A 15,016-nucleotide genomic window follows, 5' to 3' on the forward strand; every position below is an offset into this window, starting at 1 on the left:
CCTTGTGATGGTGGTATTTCCCCATCAGAAAAATCCAAGCTAGGCCAGGAGTGGACTGGTGCTGACAGTTGCTGGAAGGACTCTCCCTGCAGGGAGTATCTATCAAGAAACTAAACTAACCTGCCACAACCTAGTGCCTCTGGCTAAGTCATTATCCCTCTGGGCTACAACAGTCCTGGCCTTCCCTCCCCTTCCTTCCACATGGAGGTGAAAAAAGGGAGTCACTGCTTAGTGCTTGCCCGAGGTGCTAATTACTAAGGAAAAGCAAGGTCTACTTCAAATGAGCCAACTTAACTCAGAAACAAAGTAGTTGTCTAGTTGAGTTTCTCTATTCAGTTTAAGAAACTTAATTTTAGGACGTGTGAGTATAAACTTTAACTTGGAGGAATGGGGGTGGGGGTGCTAGGCCCCTCCCTGCTCAGCCCCGCAACTCTTATCCAGAGAGAGCACTCACCTGCTTAACAGAGAATTCTGCTGTCACTTAAAGGAATTCTGAGGGTAACTTAATCATGAAGATTAACACTACATACCCCTTACCTCCTTTTCTACCCTGCTCTCCACCACCCTTAGGCTACACTTACAACTTAAAAGCTAAATTCTTAATATGTAGCAGATAACAACAGGGCAGTTTTAACATGAAAGATGGGTCTTGAAATTTCCAAATTAACTTTGGTTTCAGGTAGGTTATGTTACGTTTGATATCATCTTTTATGTTTTATAGATGTATATGTTATAAACAGAACCATTAAAATAGTGACAAGGTGTAACTATTTTGTAGGGTGACTCTACATGGGATTACTTGGTGAGAGGTATACAGTTATCGTAGCCTGATACCTTCTTTTAAAGACTGGGGAAACTGAGGCCCCAAAAGGTTTACGCCACTTTCTCAACTCCTGGTAATCAGCTCCTAAAAATATTTATATTTGTATAGCTCTTAAACATTATTCCTAAAGTTGTATCTCTCAATATAATGAGTCAATGGCTTTAAACTTTTGAAACGTTTGTATTTCCAAATTCCAGGATGAAAAATTATGTAAAATTATGCATAAGAAGGAAGTGCCCACATTAACCAATAATCGTCATCCCATAATTTCAAGAACATGCAATGAAATTCCAGCTTTCTAAACAGCTCCTTTTGCCTCTGAAAGAAAGCCACTTCCTGCCCCCAGACCCACTTCCTGTCAGCGAGGCCTCTTAACAATACAAAAAGCGGACAAACCAGTCCTGTCTGTACTCACTATAACCAGAGGAAATCTCGACCTTAGAGTCAGAAGGGAACTTTCTCAGCAGTGGCATTAAAAAGAGGGCCAGTTCCCTCTACAATAAAACCGTGCTGCGAACAGTCTGTGCTGACCATGGGTTAAGGCACTGCTTATGGAAGGAGAAACTGAGGCAGTAAGAAAGTGCTTTCCTGGATTCTGACAAATGAAAAGGTCATTGCTCTTACCCAAGTTCCAAGTCTGTGCTGCAGAATAACACTGGTGGGCATTCCCTCACCTGCCAAGAGCATGTGAAAATAATAGTTCTGATACCCATTAGCTGCCCATTTTTAAGTGTTTTTTTAAAAATATATCTTTATTGATTTCAGAGAGAGGGAGGGAGAGGTAGAAACATCAATGATGAGAGAGTCATTGACTGGCTGCCTCCTGCACGCCCCCCAACTGGGGATCAAGCCAGCAACCCAGGCATGTGCCCTGACCGGGAATTGAACCACCATCTCCGGAATCCTAGGTCGATGCTCAACCGCTGAGCCACGCCTGGCTGGGCAAGTGGTTGGTTTTTGTGTGTGAGTGTCTATAAGCAGACACTGGGAATGACATATATAGTGCATGTAATTTTAATATGGGGACTAAACTATAATGCTTAGACACCACTTTACAGAGGAAAGGGGAAAGAAATAGGCAAAGAATGTTATATTCTGCAAAAGAAACTATTCCTTTTCAGAAACAGTCTCCCTCCTTCTCCTTGCCCCACCCCCCAAGGCAGGCAAAATAAATTACCCTTCAAGGTGACTTTATCTAATAAGCCTGAAGTCTTGACTCTGTAACATGTGATTTTGGTTTTACTAGCTGTGTTATACACACCTCAGCACCAATTTAGTCCACAGAAAAGTGAGGTTAATAATATCCACAAGCTCAGGATCCCATAAAAGACAAGCAGGGCCAACAAGGCTACCACATGCTACAGTGGTTTTTCGAGGCCCATAAAACATAGGAAATTAAAGACATGGACTGAAGTTTCACTACCCACCCAGAATGTACTATTTTCTTTGTAAATTTAGAAGTCTGTCAAGAGTCTTTCTAATCTGGGGGGGGGGGGGGGGGGGGGGAGCAGCCTGTGAACAAATGAAAATGTCAAAACAATGTAAATGTTTGCTAAAACCTGTTGTTTTAGGGAAGGACGTATAAAATAAACCATACTTGAATCTTGAGCTGTTTCTGATATAAATCTTTGCCCCTAGTAAAGATCACGTGCAGAAATATCTTGCGGTGTTAAAGAACATTTGTCCTGCAAGACACTTAGACAAGATGTATTTGAACTTGACCAAAAAGTCTCTACTTTTGCCATCTATCAAAACTGGAGAGTAAGATCCAAGTAGTTTTTATAAATCCAAACTAGATCAGTAAGCTTACAAAATCTGCTTGAATAAGCAAACTTCACTAAACCATATGCTTTTAAACTACCTTGTGTATCCGAATTTATACTGTTAAAAAACACACACACCTGTGTAATTTATACTTTGTCACGATCAAGTATGTTACATCTGGAATAGGACTATAACTGTGTACATAACTGCTTGATGGGACCAAGACCTTGCTGCTTGATGGGACCAAGACCTTGCGTGCAGGGTACAGACCTCTCACCCGCCCATTTCCTGCAGCTCTGGTCGGTGTGTTTCCCTCAGGGCCCATCTCCTCCCACAAGGCCGCAGCCACAGCCCCAGCTCGCAGACTGCACACTGATCTCCTAACGTGGTTGCATGAAATGCCACTTGGTGGGGCCTCCCATTATTATGCTCACTTCAGAATCGCAGCTCGGAGAATACTGCTACCGAGACAATGACCTATTTCCAGTTGGGTCACAGCACCCTGCCCCTCCCCCACCAAAAGAATCGTGGGAACAGAGTAAGAGTGGACGAGCTGGGAACAAACAGCTCTGTGTGCGCCAAGTCAACTGCAATTCTGACTGAGATCTCCTTTAATAGAACATGTGTGTGGAGGGAGAGATGGCCCTGGTGGGAGGAAATCGGCCACACCCTGATCAGAACACAAAAGGTCTCCCAAGAAATTGTGGGTCTACTCCACGGACCCACGGAGAATGGCTCACCAGCAGCGGGCAGGGTCCCCTGCACCAGTTCTCAGCTGTGGTGTCCAGGACTTCAGACCCAGGGGAAGGACACATCCCTTCCCACGAACCCTCTCCCTAGACTCTAGCATTTGGTGACTTGATTTGGAAACACGACAGCACCTTTCCCTTTCACCCTTATAATGTGCTTTTAGAGAACAAACTTTTATTTTGGAAAATTGGAAACATTCACACAAGCAGAGAGAACAGTTTAAGGAGCCCCATGTACTGTATTCTTCATCTAGCCCTGACACCATCAACTTTCAGCATTCTTGATTCAGCTCCTTCCCACCACCTTAAAAATAATTTCACTGGCACATTTAAGGCCTTCACATGTATCATTTCACTTGTGAAAAACACCAGTATGTAGCCCTAATGGACACACACACACACACAAAAACCATACCATTATTATTTCCAACATAATTCAAAACTATTCCTTAATATTTAAAATGTAGCCCGGCTGGGCGTGGCTCAGCGGTTGAGCGTCGACCTAGGATCCAGGCGATCGGGGTTTGATTCCCGGTCAGGGCACATGCCCGGGTTGTGGGCTCGATCAATGACTCTCTCATTATTGATGTTTCTCTCTCTCTTCCTCTCCTTTCCTCTCTCTGAAATCAATAAAGATATATAAAAAAATAAAAAATAAAAAAATAAAATAAAATTTAGTCAGTACTCAATGTCCCCCATTACCTCAAAGATACCTTTTTACAGTGGATTTGTTCAGGTCACACAATGCACCTGGCAGCCTTGTCATCACACTATATTTCTAAACAGCCCTGTTTGGCCAGTTTCTTAATAATAAACATCAAGTGTTCCCCACCCCATCTTCCCACTAAGTCCCACTTAAGAGTCTCGCCCAAATAGCAATGTGTTATGTAAGCAGATACTTCAACAAGAGACAACATCCGCAATTATTTAACCAAGGCAATGAAACATCTTGATCACAATACTTTACTAACATACATGACATTTTCACAGAGGTGGCTCTCATCTAATATTTATGTTCTAAGCTTTTGCCAAGTGATCTGTGGTTCAATTTGCTTTCTAAAAGCATAAGGAACAAGGCTGGACATCCTGCTAAGACTTATTTTACAAGAAATCTATAGATGCAGTAATGGTAGAACAGGCAAAATATTATCTGAGAAAGAACAAGTTTCCCTGAACCTTGATGCCTGAGAAACGACGGAAGGCTCTCGTGGGTATGGCCAAGATGACGCGCTCACCACCAAGCCTATCTGAAAAGTTCTCGGAGAAATACCATCTCGGCTCATTGTCCCACGTCAGAGTGACTGACAAGAAAACAAGAAACAGACAAGCCTGGGCAGCGTGGCTCAGCGACTGATCATCGACCTGGGGTCCGGGAGATTGTAGTTCGATTCCCGGTCAGGGAACATGCCCAGTTGCAGGCTCGATCCCCAGTCGGAGGCGTGCAGGACGCAGCCGATCAATGGCTCTCTCCTTATTGAGGTTTCTCTCTCTCTCTCTCCTTTCCTCTCTGAAATCAAGACATATTTTTTTTTAAAAAACAGACAAAAGCACAGCACACTCTGCCCACTCAGATGTCACTCCACCCAGTGGTTTTAACTCTTCGCCCACCAGAAGGTGAGAGGAAAAATAAAAGTGCCTCCGCTCCTGGCGAAGCCGAGATGGAACCGGCAGCAGGGAGCCCGTCACTCCCAGGCACTGTCTCAGCTGCTTGAAGGTAACCTCGGGACCTAGAACCCTGCACAGTAGGTACTCTATTGGTTGAATGAATTCATTTTATGGAGGGATGTTCACTGTGGTGACAAAAGGACAAAAACAGTGAATATCTGTTGACTGTGAGGCTCAGTCAGAAAAAAAGAAAGCCCGTCCCGAGAGACGACAGTTTATTTCATCAGATGAGAGTTCTACAATGACTGTCCTCTGTGGTGACAGAGAAGAGAGAGGGCCAGGCACAGGGCCAGGCGCTTCCCCATGCTGTCCCTGTCCCATGGGCCTCATCAGAGCCTCGAAGGAAAGCCCTGGACCTTGTGCACCAGGTGACAAAGAGGGCCCAGGGACTCAGAGACGCTCCCCACGAGCACCCACTCAGGCGTGCGCCTGCCCACTTGGTAATTCTCCTTCCCTCTACTCATCTGCCAATGCAGCAAGAAGGAATATTTGTTCTAGAAGCAGGGAACAGTGCTTCTCCCCTCCCCCAAACCACTATGTCTCTCACTGCAGCAGGGAGACAAGAGACAGAGAAGCAAATATCTGACACGGTTATAGGTAGAAATAAGTTCTATGAAGTAAAATACAGCGGGCGAAGGGTGGACAGTGAGGGGCTCCATTTCAGACAGAGCGGCCTAAACAAGGGACTGACACAACACCATCTACAGTCAGAAATTCTTACACACTCTATGGTAGGTGGGAAGGTAATTTTAAATTGTCAGTGATAAAAAAGCAACTCATTTATTTAACACTCACCTTCCAACTCAAATATCAGGTACAAACTGCCTTCTTTTAGCATCTGCCAAAAATCTGTCATTGTACAATGGCTTAGCAAGTGAGACACCGGATGCTGCCACTTTCTCCATAGAAACAAGGGCTGCCAGAAGGCCAGCTTTGTTTAAAATCTGACCTCACCACCACCGTGCCTGCCCCTTGAAGGGCTTTCCCAATAAATGACCAGGCTCAGAGCCTGTGATTTTTTTTTATTGGAAACAGTGGGATGGACCTGCTTCCTAATATTATTAACTTAGTCATAAAATATATGCAATGTATAACAAATGCTTAACAATAATTATTTTTGTCCTAATGCAGGAGTTGGCAATTTTTCTTCTGCAAAGGACCAGATAAATATTCTGGGCTGCGCAGGCCATATTCTGTGCCTGTTGCATATTGTTTTTGTTGTTTTAAATAACCTTTAAAATTGTAAAAACCATTTCTAGCTGGGAGTCCATACAAAAACGGGCTACAGCCAGATGTGGCCTTTGCCTACCCCATCCTAAAGTAAAAACAATTATTTAACAATATCTGTTACGACCACATACATACACACACACACGTTTAAACTAATCTCTCAGGCAAAAATAGAAAAGGAAATTAGGATGTGGAAAATGACTTAAAGAAAGGTAAGTAAAACCTGATATACTTGGCTACAGCAGTTTGACCCTCAGATGGTATTTGTTCCTGTTTCATCAATAAAAGTTAAGTCAAGGTCACAATATTCAGTTTGTTTTTAAGGTTTGTTTTCTCAAATGCATTAGATTGAAATGATAATTATGTTAATGCAGCTTTCATTTCCTTTGAAACAGCATTACCACTGATCTTCAAGGTGTTAAAAAAAAAAAAAAAGGCTTAGAGAATGGAATGTGAATCAAAGAAAAACAGAACTGACCACTGCTATTATGGCAATGCCCTTCTGCCCTCGTGCACTCGTGCACTGGTGAGCTCCTATGCATCCCTCAACACCCACCTAAGCATCTCACCAGCTGAGAGGCCTCCCAGCTCTCCAGGGCACAACCTAATCTTCCTCTGTGTGCACCTCTATTACCACACTTACCACCCTGTGCTGCCATTCTTTGTTTACCTATCTGACTCCCCTTTTAGACTGAGAATCCCTTAAAGGGAAAACCTATGTTCCTTATTTTAACAGTCCCAACACCTAGCACGTAATGACACATAACAGGACTTCAATAACAAGGAAGGAACCCATGTGAACTACAAGGGAGTTTTGACAACTGGGAGACACAGAGGATGGAAAGCAGATAACGTTAGAGAAGCAGTTTTCAATCAGTGTGCGGCAGGGCACAACAGTGTGCACACGAATTTTTAAAACATGTGGTACCTGACTCTTTAGTCAGGGGCACTGACCTCTTTTCCCTTAGACTGTCAAAAAAAATAGCAACAGCCAGCACAACAACAGCCATAAGGTGTGAGTGAATCAAAATTATACCTATTTTTTGTCAGACCAGCAAAAAATCTATTTTTTAGTATGCTGCAGAATTTTAGTAATTAGTTTACATATGCCAGGAGGTGAGAAAGGTCACTGCGTTAGAGTGTTCCTTTCCACTAAATACCCCAAGCCTTTCACACGGCTGTTTTCCTTAGAAGGCCTATTGACACACGCTACCTTTATAGCAACTCAGAAATGAAAATCCTTAGTTTTAGCTACAGGTTACACTGAAAAGTTTGTAAAACAAATTTCTAGGTGAAAGAAATACACAAGAAATACATAGCACTTACAGTACCTGAAGAGATAAATTGTTTGAATTTCACAGATACAAGCTTTGTCTCAGTTTATTTTATGTAACATTCTTTTCATTTAAAAACTTTATTCCCATTTTACAAATGACAAAATTGATTCACAGAAAGGAAATGGCTTGCCAAAGGAAGGGTAAGTAGTTAGTTATGAAACTGTTCTTTATGTGGCTCTTTACATTTGTATTTGAAAAAATACATACATTAATTATATATTAAGCATTTTATTTTAATCAAAAGTCTCTAGTGACCTTTAGCACAATGTTGTTTGTTTCGTTTTGTTTTCTTAACTATTTACAGGAGTCTAGAATAAGAGCTTTATTTTTTATGTCCACAGGCATGGATGGTATGTTAGAAGGGAAGTAATTCAACCTTCTGGTCTCTTCATAAAATATTCCATATTTAATTAGTTGTGGCAAACACAGTTAGTGCTTAAATTAAAAACTAACTGGAGTATTTGGAGAACCCACTGGCATAACTCAAAATGCATTTACTGATTCTGAAAACAGGCTGTGAATTTTATTGCTTCAGATTGGAATTAAATGTCTAAACACTAAGGAAGTGGGCGTACTAAATCATCCTAAGAATCTCCAAATTGTCAAAGATACGCAAAAGTTCAAGTAGCCCTGGCCAGGTGGCTCAGTTGGATGGAGCGTCGCCCTATAGACCAAAAAGGTCAGGGTTAATTTCCCATCAGGGTGGAGGCAACTGATTAATGTTTATCTCTCTCATCGATGTTTCTCTCTCTCTCAAATCAATGAAAAGACACACCATCAGGTGAGGATTTTTTTTAAAAGTTTAAGTAAAAACAAAAACAAAAAAACCTAAGAAAAATTATGATAACTCACTAAAAATAATGATACTGTTTTGCTTTCCCAAACTATTCAAGTATTAATAAAATTATTCAAAATTTTGTTAGAAATTATATTACTACTTAGGACAGTAACTAACAAGAGAGGCCAGTGTGGAAGGACTAAGGTGAAAAGAATGTCTGGCCCCTCTTCCCCTTGAAAAACAAAGAGCCAGAATTTGCGAGCCCACTGGCCACTGCCAAATTAAGCTCTGCAACTGGACTCCCTGCAGAGAGAAGCTCAAATCAGAGAGATGCTATCGTCCATCTTAGCTGCCCTTGTCCTTCTGGAGCCTGATACCCATCCAGCCTCTCCTCTTTCCTACCCCAGCCACAGTCCAATACCAATGATGGCAGCCCTGGCGCTGCAGCTGGAACTTGAAGAAAGGGACTATGACAGTGCCCGCCTGAACAGATGCTCTGCCACCACACTGGGCTTCGCTGTTCCTTCAACACACCAGGGGCTCTGGGCTCTGCTCACACATAACCACCAGTATTACCCCATCTCGGGGGCTTCACTGCACTGCTTGGGTCCAAGAGAAAGGAATCGATATAACCTGCCCTTTTTGATGAAATCAGTGGTTCCCACACTCTGGGGTGCATCAAAACCACCTGGGGAGCTTTTCTAAAGCTCAGGTGCCCAGTCCTACCTGGCCATGGAGATGTGCATCCAGCAGAGCTGTGGAGGACCCAGGAATCTGTCCCCACACAATCATGTACACCAAAGTCTAAGAATCTTGCACTAACTTAACCCTGACTTTTAACTTTGTGTTTGTGTGTGTGTGCCCGCACGCACATACTGTGTGTACATACACTCGGGAAATGCAAGACGCTGCTGGGTTACTTCTAGTTTATGTGAATAACATACTGTAGCTTAAGAAATCTGGTATCTTTTGGGAGGCAGTGGTTATAATTATGAAAGAAGGCAAGGACTTCTCTCATCAATCACAGTCACAAATGTATTACCAGCCTGTACAAACCAAACCCTCAAACTCCCCTCCCACACCTGGGCCTTCTCCAGGTTCCTTATCTCGGTGAATGGCACCACCATTCAGCCAGTTATGCAAGCCAGACACCAGAAGTCAGCCGGCACCTCCTGTGCCCTTGCCCATCCAATCCATCACCAAGTCCAGCAAGTTTACCTCCCAAATGCGCCCACTTCTCTCCATCGGCACAGCCACTGCTCTGGTCCACACTATCACCACCTCTCACCTGGCCACTAAAATGGTCCACCATCTCCACCCTTGCCATCCTGCCTCCTACTGACTCCCATCCTGCAGCCACAGTGACCTTACAGAAGGCAAATCTGATCTGGTCTCCTTCCAGTCAAAACCCTCATTGCTTCTTCTGGAGTTAAGCCCCAAATATGCCTGAGTATGTCCCACCAGGAAGACTGTGTAGCTGGCCTCCGTTTTCCTCTCTCGCCACACTGGTCTTCATTGGGGAACCCTGGGAATCACCTTGTTCCCTCGCCCACAGGGCCTCTGCACAAGCTGTCCCCAGCCTGGCATGGTCCTCGCCTCCTCCATCAGCGAAGGCCCCTTCCCTCTCTACGTTGCTCAGTAGTCATCGCCTCCTCAGTGCCTTCCTCACCTCCCTGACCAGCACTCCCTCCCTCCACCACCAGCACACGTCATTACTTAAACTCAAGTTACCTATGATTTCTGTCTGTCCCCTCACCAGACTGAATCCACAATGATGGGGGCTGCTTCTGTGTCTGCTCATCGCAGGAGCCTCAGCAGCTAGCACATGAGGCAGTCAACGTCCACTGAACTAGTGGATGGATGACCACACAGACTCCCATCACGGGCCTCAGTGTGATGATGACAAATGACTAATGTTGGTCAGCACTTCTCACTGCCGCAGGGGGAACCTTAGCTACCTAGCTGCCCATCTGCCTGTGGTGGGGGAGGAGGGGTGGACAGAAACGTGTCGTCCTCAATTGGCAGGACGGGAAATGTATCAGTGTAGTCAGTAAATTCTGACTGTTAAAATATTTAGTGGAAAAGGCTATGTACTCCCAGACAGCCAAGATAATCTCAGAAATTATCTTAAAATTTTGGCACAGGGAATAATTCGGAACACACTTTCAGAGTTTCTCACTGATGGGAAAATGTACTTTTACAGTAGAAACTTCCACATCAACACTTTAAGAATGAAATGCCAAGGCACCTGGTGCCGCTTAAAACAGTTCAGCTCCAAACACCCCAGAAAACAGCTTTAAGAGAGGTTAGCCTTAAAAGCCACCCACCCCCTTTTCACTCCCAAGCTGGGCTGCAGGTTTTCCTTTCTAATGCTCATGCCTCCTTTCCATTACAATGAAGACAGCAATGGGGGGGGGGGGGAGGGGGACACGACGACGCCACAGGTCACCGTTGGCTGAATTCTGGGCACAAACACTGCTCCCTGAGCCAGGCCCTGGGAACAACCCCCACGCAGCTCCCAGGTGCAAGGGCGTCCAGCGCAGCAGAGCTGCACCTTCCCTGGGCCTCTTCAAGCTTGGACTGCATGCAGTGTTCCAGCTCCAGTTACGGCATTTGCATGTGTCTGGGCTCAGGTCCCAGGCGGTAAGCTCCCTGAGGCCAAGATCTGACTCACCCACCTGTGCAGTTCCCTTACCTAGCTGAATGAGTGAACACTTGTTAGATCTTTCTAACAAGTGGTGATTGAAAAGCAGTGTTTAAGAGAGAGCAGCAAATAAATATTATTTCATTTACACTGTTTTATGAATAAAGTCATCCACTGACTCAGTTGAGACAAACCAATCAAAACTACTTTATCAAAAATTCAAGGGGTGAGGTGGAAGCCCCAAACCCCAACTACTGCGATGTATCCATCTTTATAGGGAAGTGTTTTGCCCCTCGATCCTGTTGTTACACATCAACACACACAAAGCCACCTAACAAAAGCCTCAGCTTGGACTTGAACAATTAGAATCAATTAACCTGCCCCAGCTTGTGTGGCTCAGTTGGTTGGAGGGCTGTCCCGTACACCAAGAGGTGGCAGGTTCAATCCCGGGTGGGGGCACGTGCCCTGGTTGACAGTTGGATCCCCGATTGGGGCATGTGCAGGAGAGGCAACTGAATGTTTCTCTTCCTTTCTTCCTCCCTTCCTCTCTTAAAGATCAATTTAAAAAAGAAAAAACAAAGAGTCAATAACCCTTTTTTGAAAAGCCCATCTATAGGGCTTGCTGGGGGATGCCTCTGCTTTCACATCTACTGAGACAGCAAAAACCAACAATGACAAAAACTAGATACTCTAAGAAGCCTGACAAGAACCACACCCAAATGTGTGCAGGCCCCTAAGCTCTTCTTAGCCATCTATGTGGTGGCCCTAATTCAATTCACGTGAAGAAAGGCTTCCGTCCGCGCGCGTGTGAGCGTGCGTGCGAGCATGCATGTGTGTGCATGTGTTTTACCAAGCAAAATCTTCAAGATATCACCCCCAGCAAAAAGGGGGCAGGCAGGAATTTCCTAAGTGGCTCACCTGAAAGGAGACCTCCCAACACTCTTTTGAAATTCCAACTGTAGGTATTATATAAAATAAAGTTTTTCAAAATGTGACTCTGGCTATCCGGATCCTTGCACACCAGGTGATGGCTACTATCATCCCTTAACAACTTGACTACCCTCACTTTGTCAGAAGAACATTTTCTAAGTTTCTGATCCATCATAAAAGACCTTGAAAGTAAAATGAAATTAAAATACACCTTCCATAAGAAAAAGCCTTGAAAAGGAAGGACATTCTGACACAGGCTACAACATGAATGAACCTTGGGGACATTGTGCTGAGTGAAACAAGCCAGACACCAAAGGACAAACACTGTGATTCCACTTCCATGAGGTGCCTACAGGTCAAACTCACTGAGACAGAAAGTGGAGGGTGGCTGCTGAGGGCAGGGGAGAGAGGAACGGGAATTACATGTTTAATAGGTGCAGCTTCCGTTCGGGAAGGTGATACGTGTATTTTATAACAATAAAAACAGAAAAATAAAACAGATTTCATTCGGAGACATGAGAAGGCAAAGCAGTGACTGGAAACTGGGTTACGGACTCTTTCCTGAGGGCTATCGTAAAAGCTCAACTCGCATCTTTTCTTTTAAACAAACAAAGAAGAGGCACCTGCGGCTGGTTACTCCTGATGACCGTAAGACGTGTGCACGGGGCTGTGCACGGGGCTGTGCCCAGGGCAAGGGGCCGCATTCAAATCCGTTTTATGCCACGGGCATTGGAAATCCTGGATGTCACATGCCCCTTGTGAGTTTGCAATGAAGAATTTTGTGTGGGAAAAGAAATTTCTGCACCAGAATGAATCATCTTGATGATGTCACTTAGGTAAAAACTACACTGGCTTCCGAACGTATTGGCACATTCACATAGTAACTCACTCAGCCTAACGGCAAAATAAAACTTTATCAATTAAAAACTCCCCGTAGAAGGGGTAGAACAGTACAAAAAGCATATAAGCACAGACTACAGAACTTGTGAAACTAGAAGTCAATTCCTTACGTAGCTTTCGTTGCCGTTTTTAATGAATCCAGACATTTTCTCCATGATTCACAAAGCCCATTACAACTTCGTAAATCCTCCCGCGGGCCGCCACCAGTTCACCCGGGAAAGCAGGTGGAGCACGTGCCACGTCTAAGGAACGCCCGGCCCGGAGCCCGCCCGCCCCACCACTCAACGCGAGCCCGCGGCCCGGCCGGACCCGCGCCCCGACGGCACCCGCGCCCCGACGGCACCCGCGCCCCGACAGTACCCGCGCCCTGACAAGGCGGAGCGGGCTCAGGGGCGCTCGGCCCGGCCGCCCCTCGCCCGGCCCCAGCCTCCGCGCCCTCCCGGGGTCCCGCGGCCGTGCAGACGCGGGCGCGCAGGGGGCCGGGAGCAGCCGTCCCGACGCCTGCGGGGCCGGGTCGGGGCGCGGCAGCGGGAGCCGCCGGCTCCCCCGCGATTCCCACCTTTCTCTTCAGGAAACCAGCGGCATTGGGACATACTTTTCAGAAGCAGTGATGTAGGGGATCCTTAATTTTTATAAAACCCCAAACTGCCGAGGGGGAACCTCGCAAAAGAAAGAGCAGCCTCCTCGTGTTTTCCTCAGGAGCTCAAAGGACGACCGACGGCGGGGCGGCCGCCCCCCTCCCGCTCCCGCCCCGGCCCCGCTCCGGCTCCCGCTCCCGCCCCCGCCCCCGCCCCGCTCCGGCTCCCGCTCCCGCTCCCGCTCCCGCCCCGGCCCCGCTCCGGCTCCCGCTCCCGCTCCCGCCCCGGCCCCGCTCCCGCTCCCGCCCCGGCCCCGCTCCCGCCCCCGCCCCGGCCCCGCCCCGGCCCGCGAGGGAAGCTGTTCGGCAAACAGCCGCCCGACGCCTCGCCCCGGCGACTCCGCCGGAAACGGGCGACGCGGGGGACTTACTGGTTTCGGCATTTTCGGTTCCTGGCGGGCTTTCCTCGCGCCTGCGGACACTGGGCAGCGGCAGCTGAGACGGCCTGGGACCTGCGGGCGGACAGGGCCTTAGAGCGCACGGCCTCCTCCCCGCGCGACACCGGCGCCCGGCCCGCGCGGCCGCTTAAGAAGCCGCCTGGCGGGCGGGCCGCGCGGGGAGGAGTCACCGCCCAGCTCCGAGGGCGGCGGGCAGGGCGGGCGCGCGCCCCGACCCGGACCCAAGCGGCGGGCTGGGCGGGGCGGGGACCCGGGGGCCGCGGGGGTCCCGGGGCGGGGGGCGCGGCCCGGCCGGGAGGCGGGGGCCTGGGCGGGGGGCGCCTGGGCGGGGCGGGCGCCGGGCCCCGCGGGTCCCCTTTCCGCGCCCTCCAGGAAGCCCGCGGGGAGCCCGGCAAGTTTCACTTTGTGAAGCGACCGTTTGCCCCTCGGCTGAAACCGCAACCGTCAAGCCTTTGAGAAACACTTTTTAAAACGTCGCCTCCGCCGCGCGGGCGGGGGAGGGGCGCGGGCCCCCCGGCACCGCGGGAGGGACCCCGAGGGGACAGCGGAAAGAGGAAGGTCGGGGCAGCCGGCGCAACCGCACGGGCAAAAGTTCGGCTTCACCTGCCGTTTATTTCGGCCAAAAAAAAAAAAAAAAGAGCCTTACGCCGAGGGCCCGGGGTGGACCCCACCGGCCGCACCCCCAGGACCCCAAACCCGGCGCCCGAGCCCGCCCCGCCGCCAGGCCGGCCCCCCATCTGCCGTCGAGCGCGGGCCACCGTCTCCTCCGCGGAGCGCGCACCGCCCGCCGGCCCGGCCGCTCCCCCGGCTCACCCGCGGCGCCTGCGACGAAGAACCGCTGCGCTCCCCTCCGTCGGCGTGTCGGCGCTGAGTGCCCGCCGCCCGCGCAGCCCAGTGTCCCCCGAGGGGCGGGTCCTGGGGCCGCGCCCCTAACCGCCCCGCCCCCGACCTGCGAGGTGCGCCCGAGCGCAAGATGGCTGCGGCCGCCGCCCGCGCCCCAGGCCCTCCGCGCCCGCCCGGCGCCCCAGGCCCGAGCCCCGGGCGGGGCGCGCCCAGCCCCAGCCGCCCCGCGGCCCCTTCCTAGCGAGGACCTTTCCCCTTCGCCGCCCGTCCCTTTGCCCTTGGAGAACTCGCCGAATTTGGTTCAACTTCTGGCTGCAG

At 48.5% G+C, this 15,016-nt stretch overlaps 1 protein-coding gene across 2 annotated transcripts in view; it reads right to left on the bottom strand.

Moving 5' to 3' along the window:
* EZR (ezrin) overlaps positions 1-14,726 on the bottom strand; it is a 48,924-nt gene extending 34,198 nt beyond the window's left edge. The window contains exons 1-2 of one of the 2 annotated variants that reach the window (XM_087817721.1): positions 14,669-14,726; positions 13,829-13,909 (exon numbers count right to left, since the gene is read on the bottom strand). In XM_087817721.1, the coding sequence (XP_087673847.1) occupies positions 13,829-13,840 (12 nt within the window). In that variant the 5' untranslated portion in view covers positions 13,841-13,909; positions 14,669-14,726. Of the gene's footprint in view, positions 1-13,415; positions 13,538-13,828; positions 13,910-14,668 lie in introns of those variants that run through there. The other variant, XM_087817722.1, reaches the window with a different exon arrangement.
* Positions 14,727-15,016: the final 290 nt, after the last annotated feature.

Source organism: Miniopterus natalensis, chromosome 5, assembly GCF_054644295.1.
Source record: "Miniopterus natalensis isolate mMinNat1 chromosome 5, mMinNat1.hap1, whole genome shotgun sequence".
NCBI lineage: Eukaryota > Metazoa > Chordata > Mammalia > Chiroptera > Miniopteridae > Miniopterus > Miniopterus natalensis.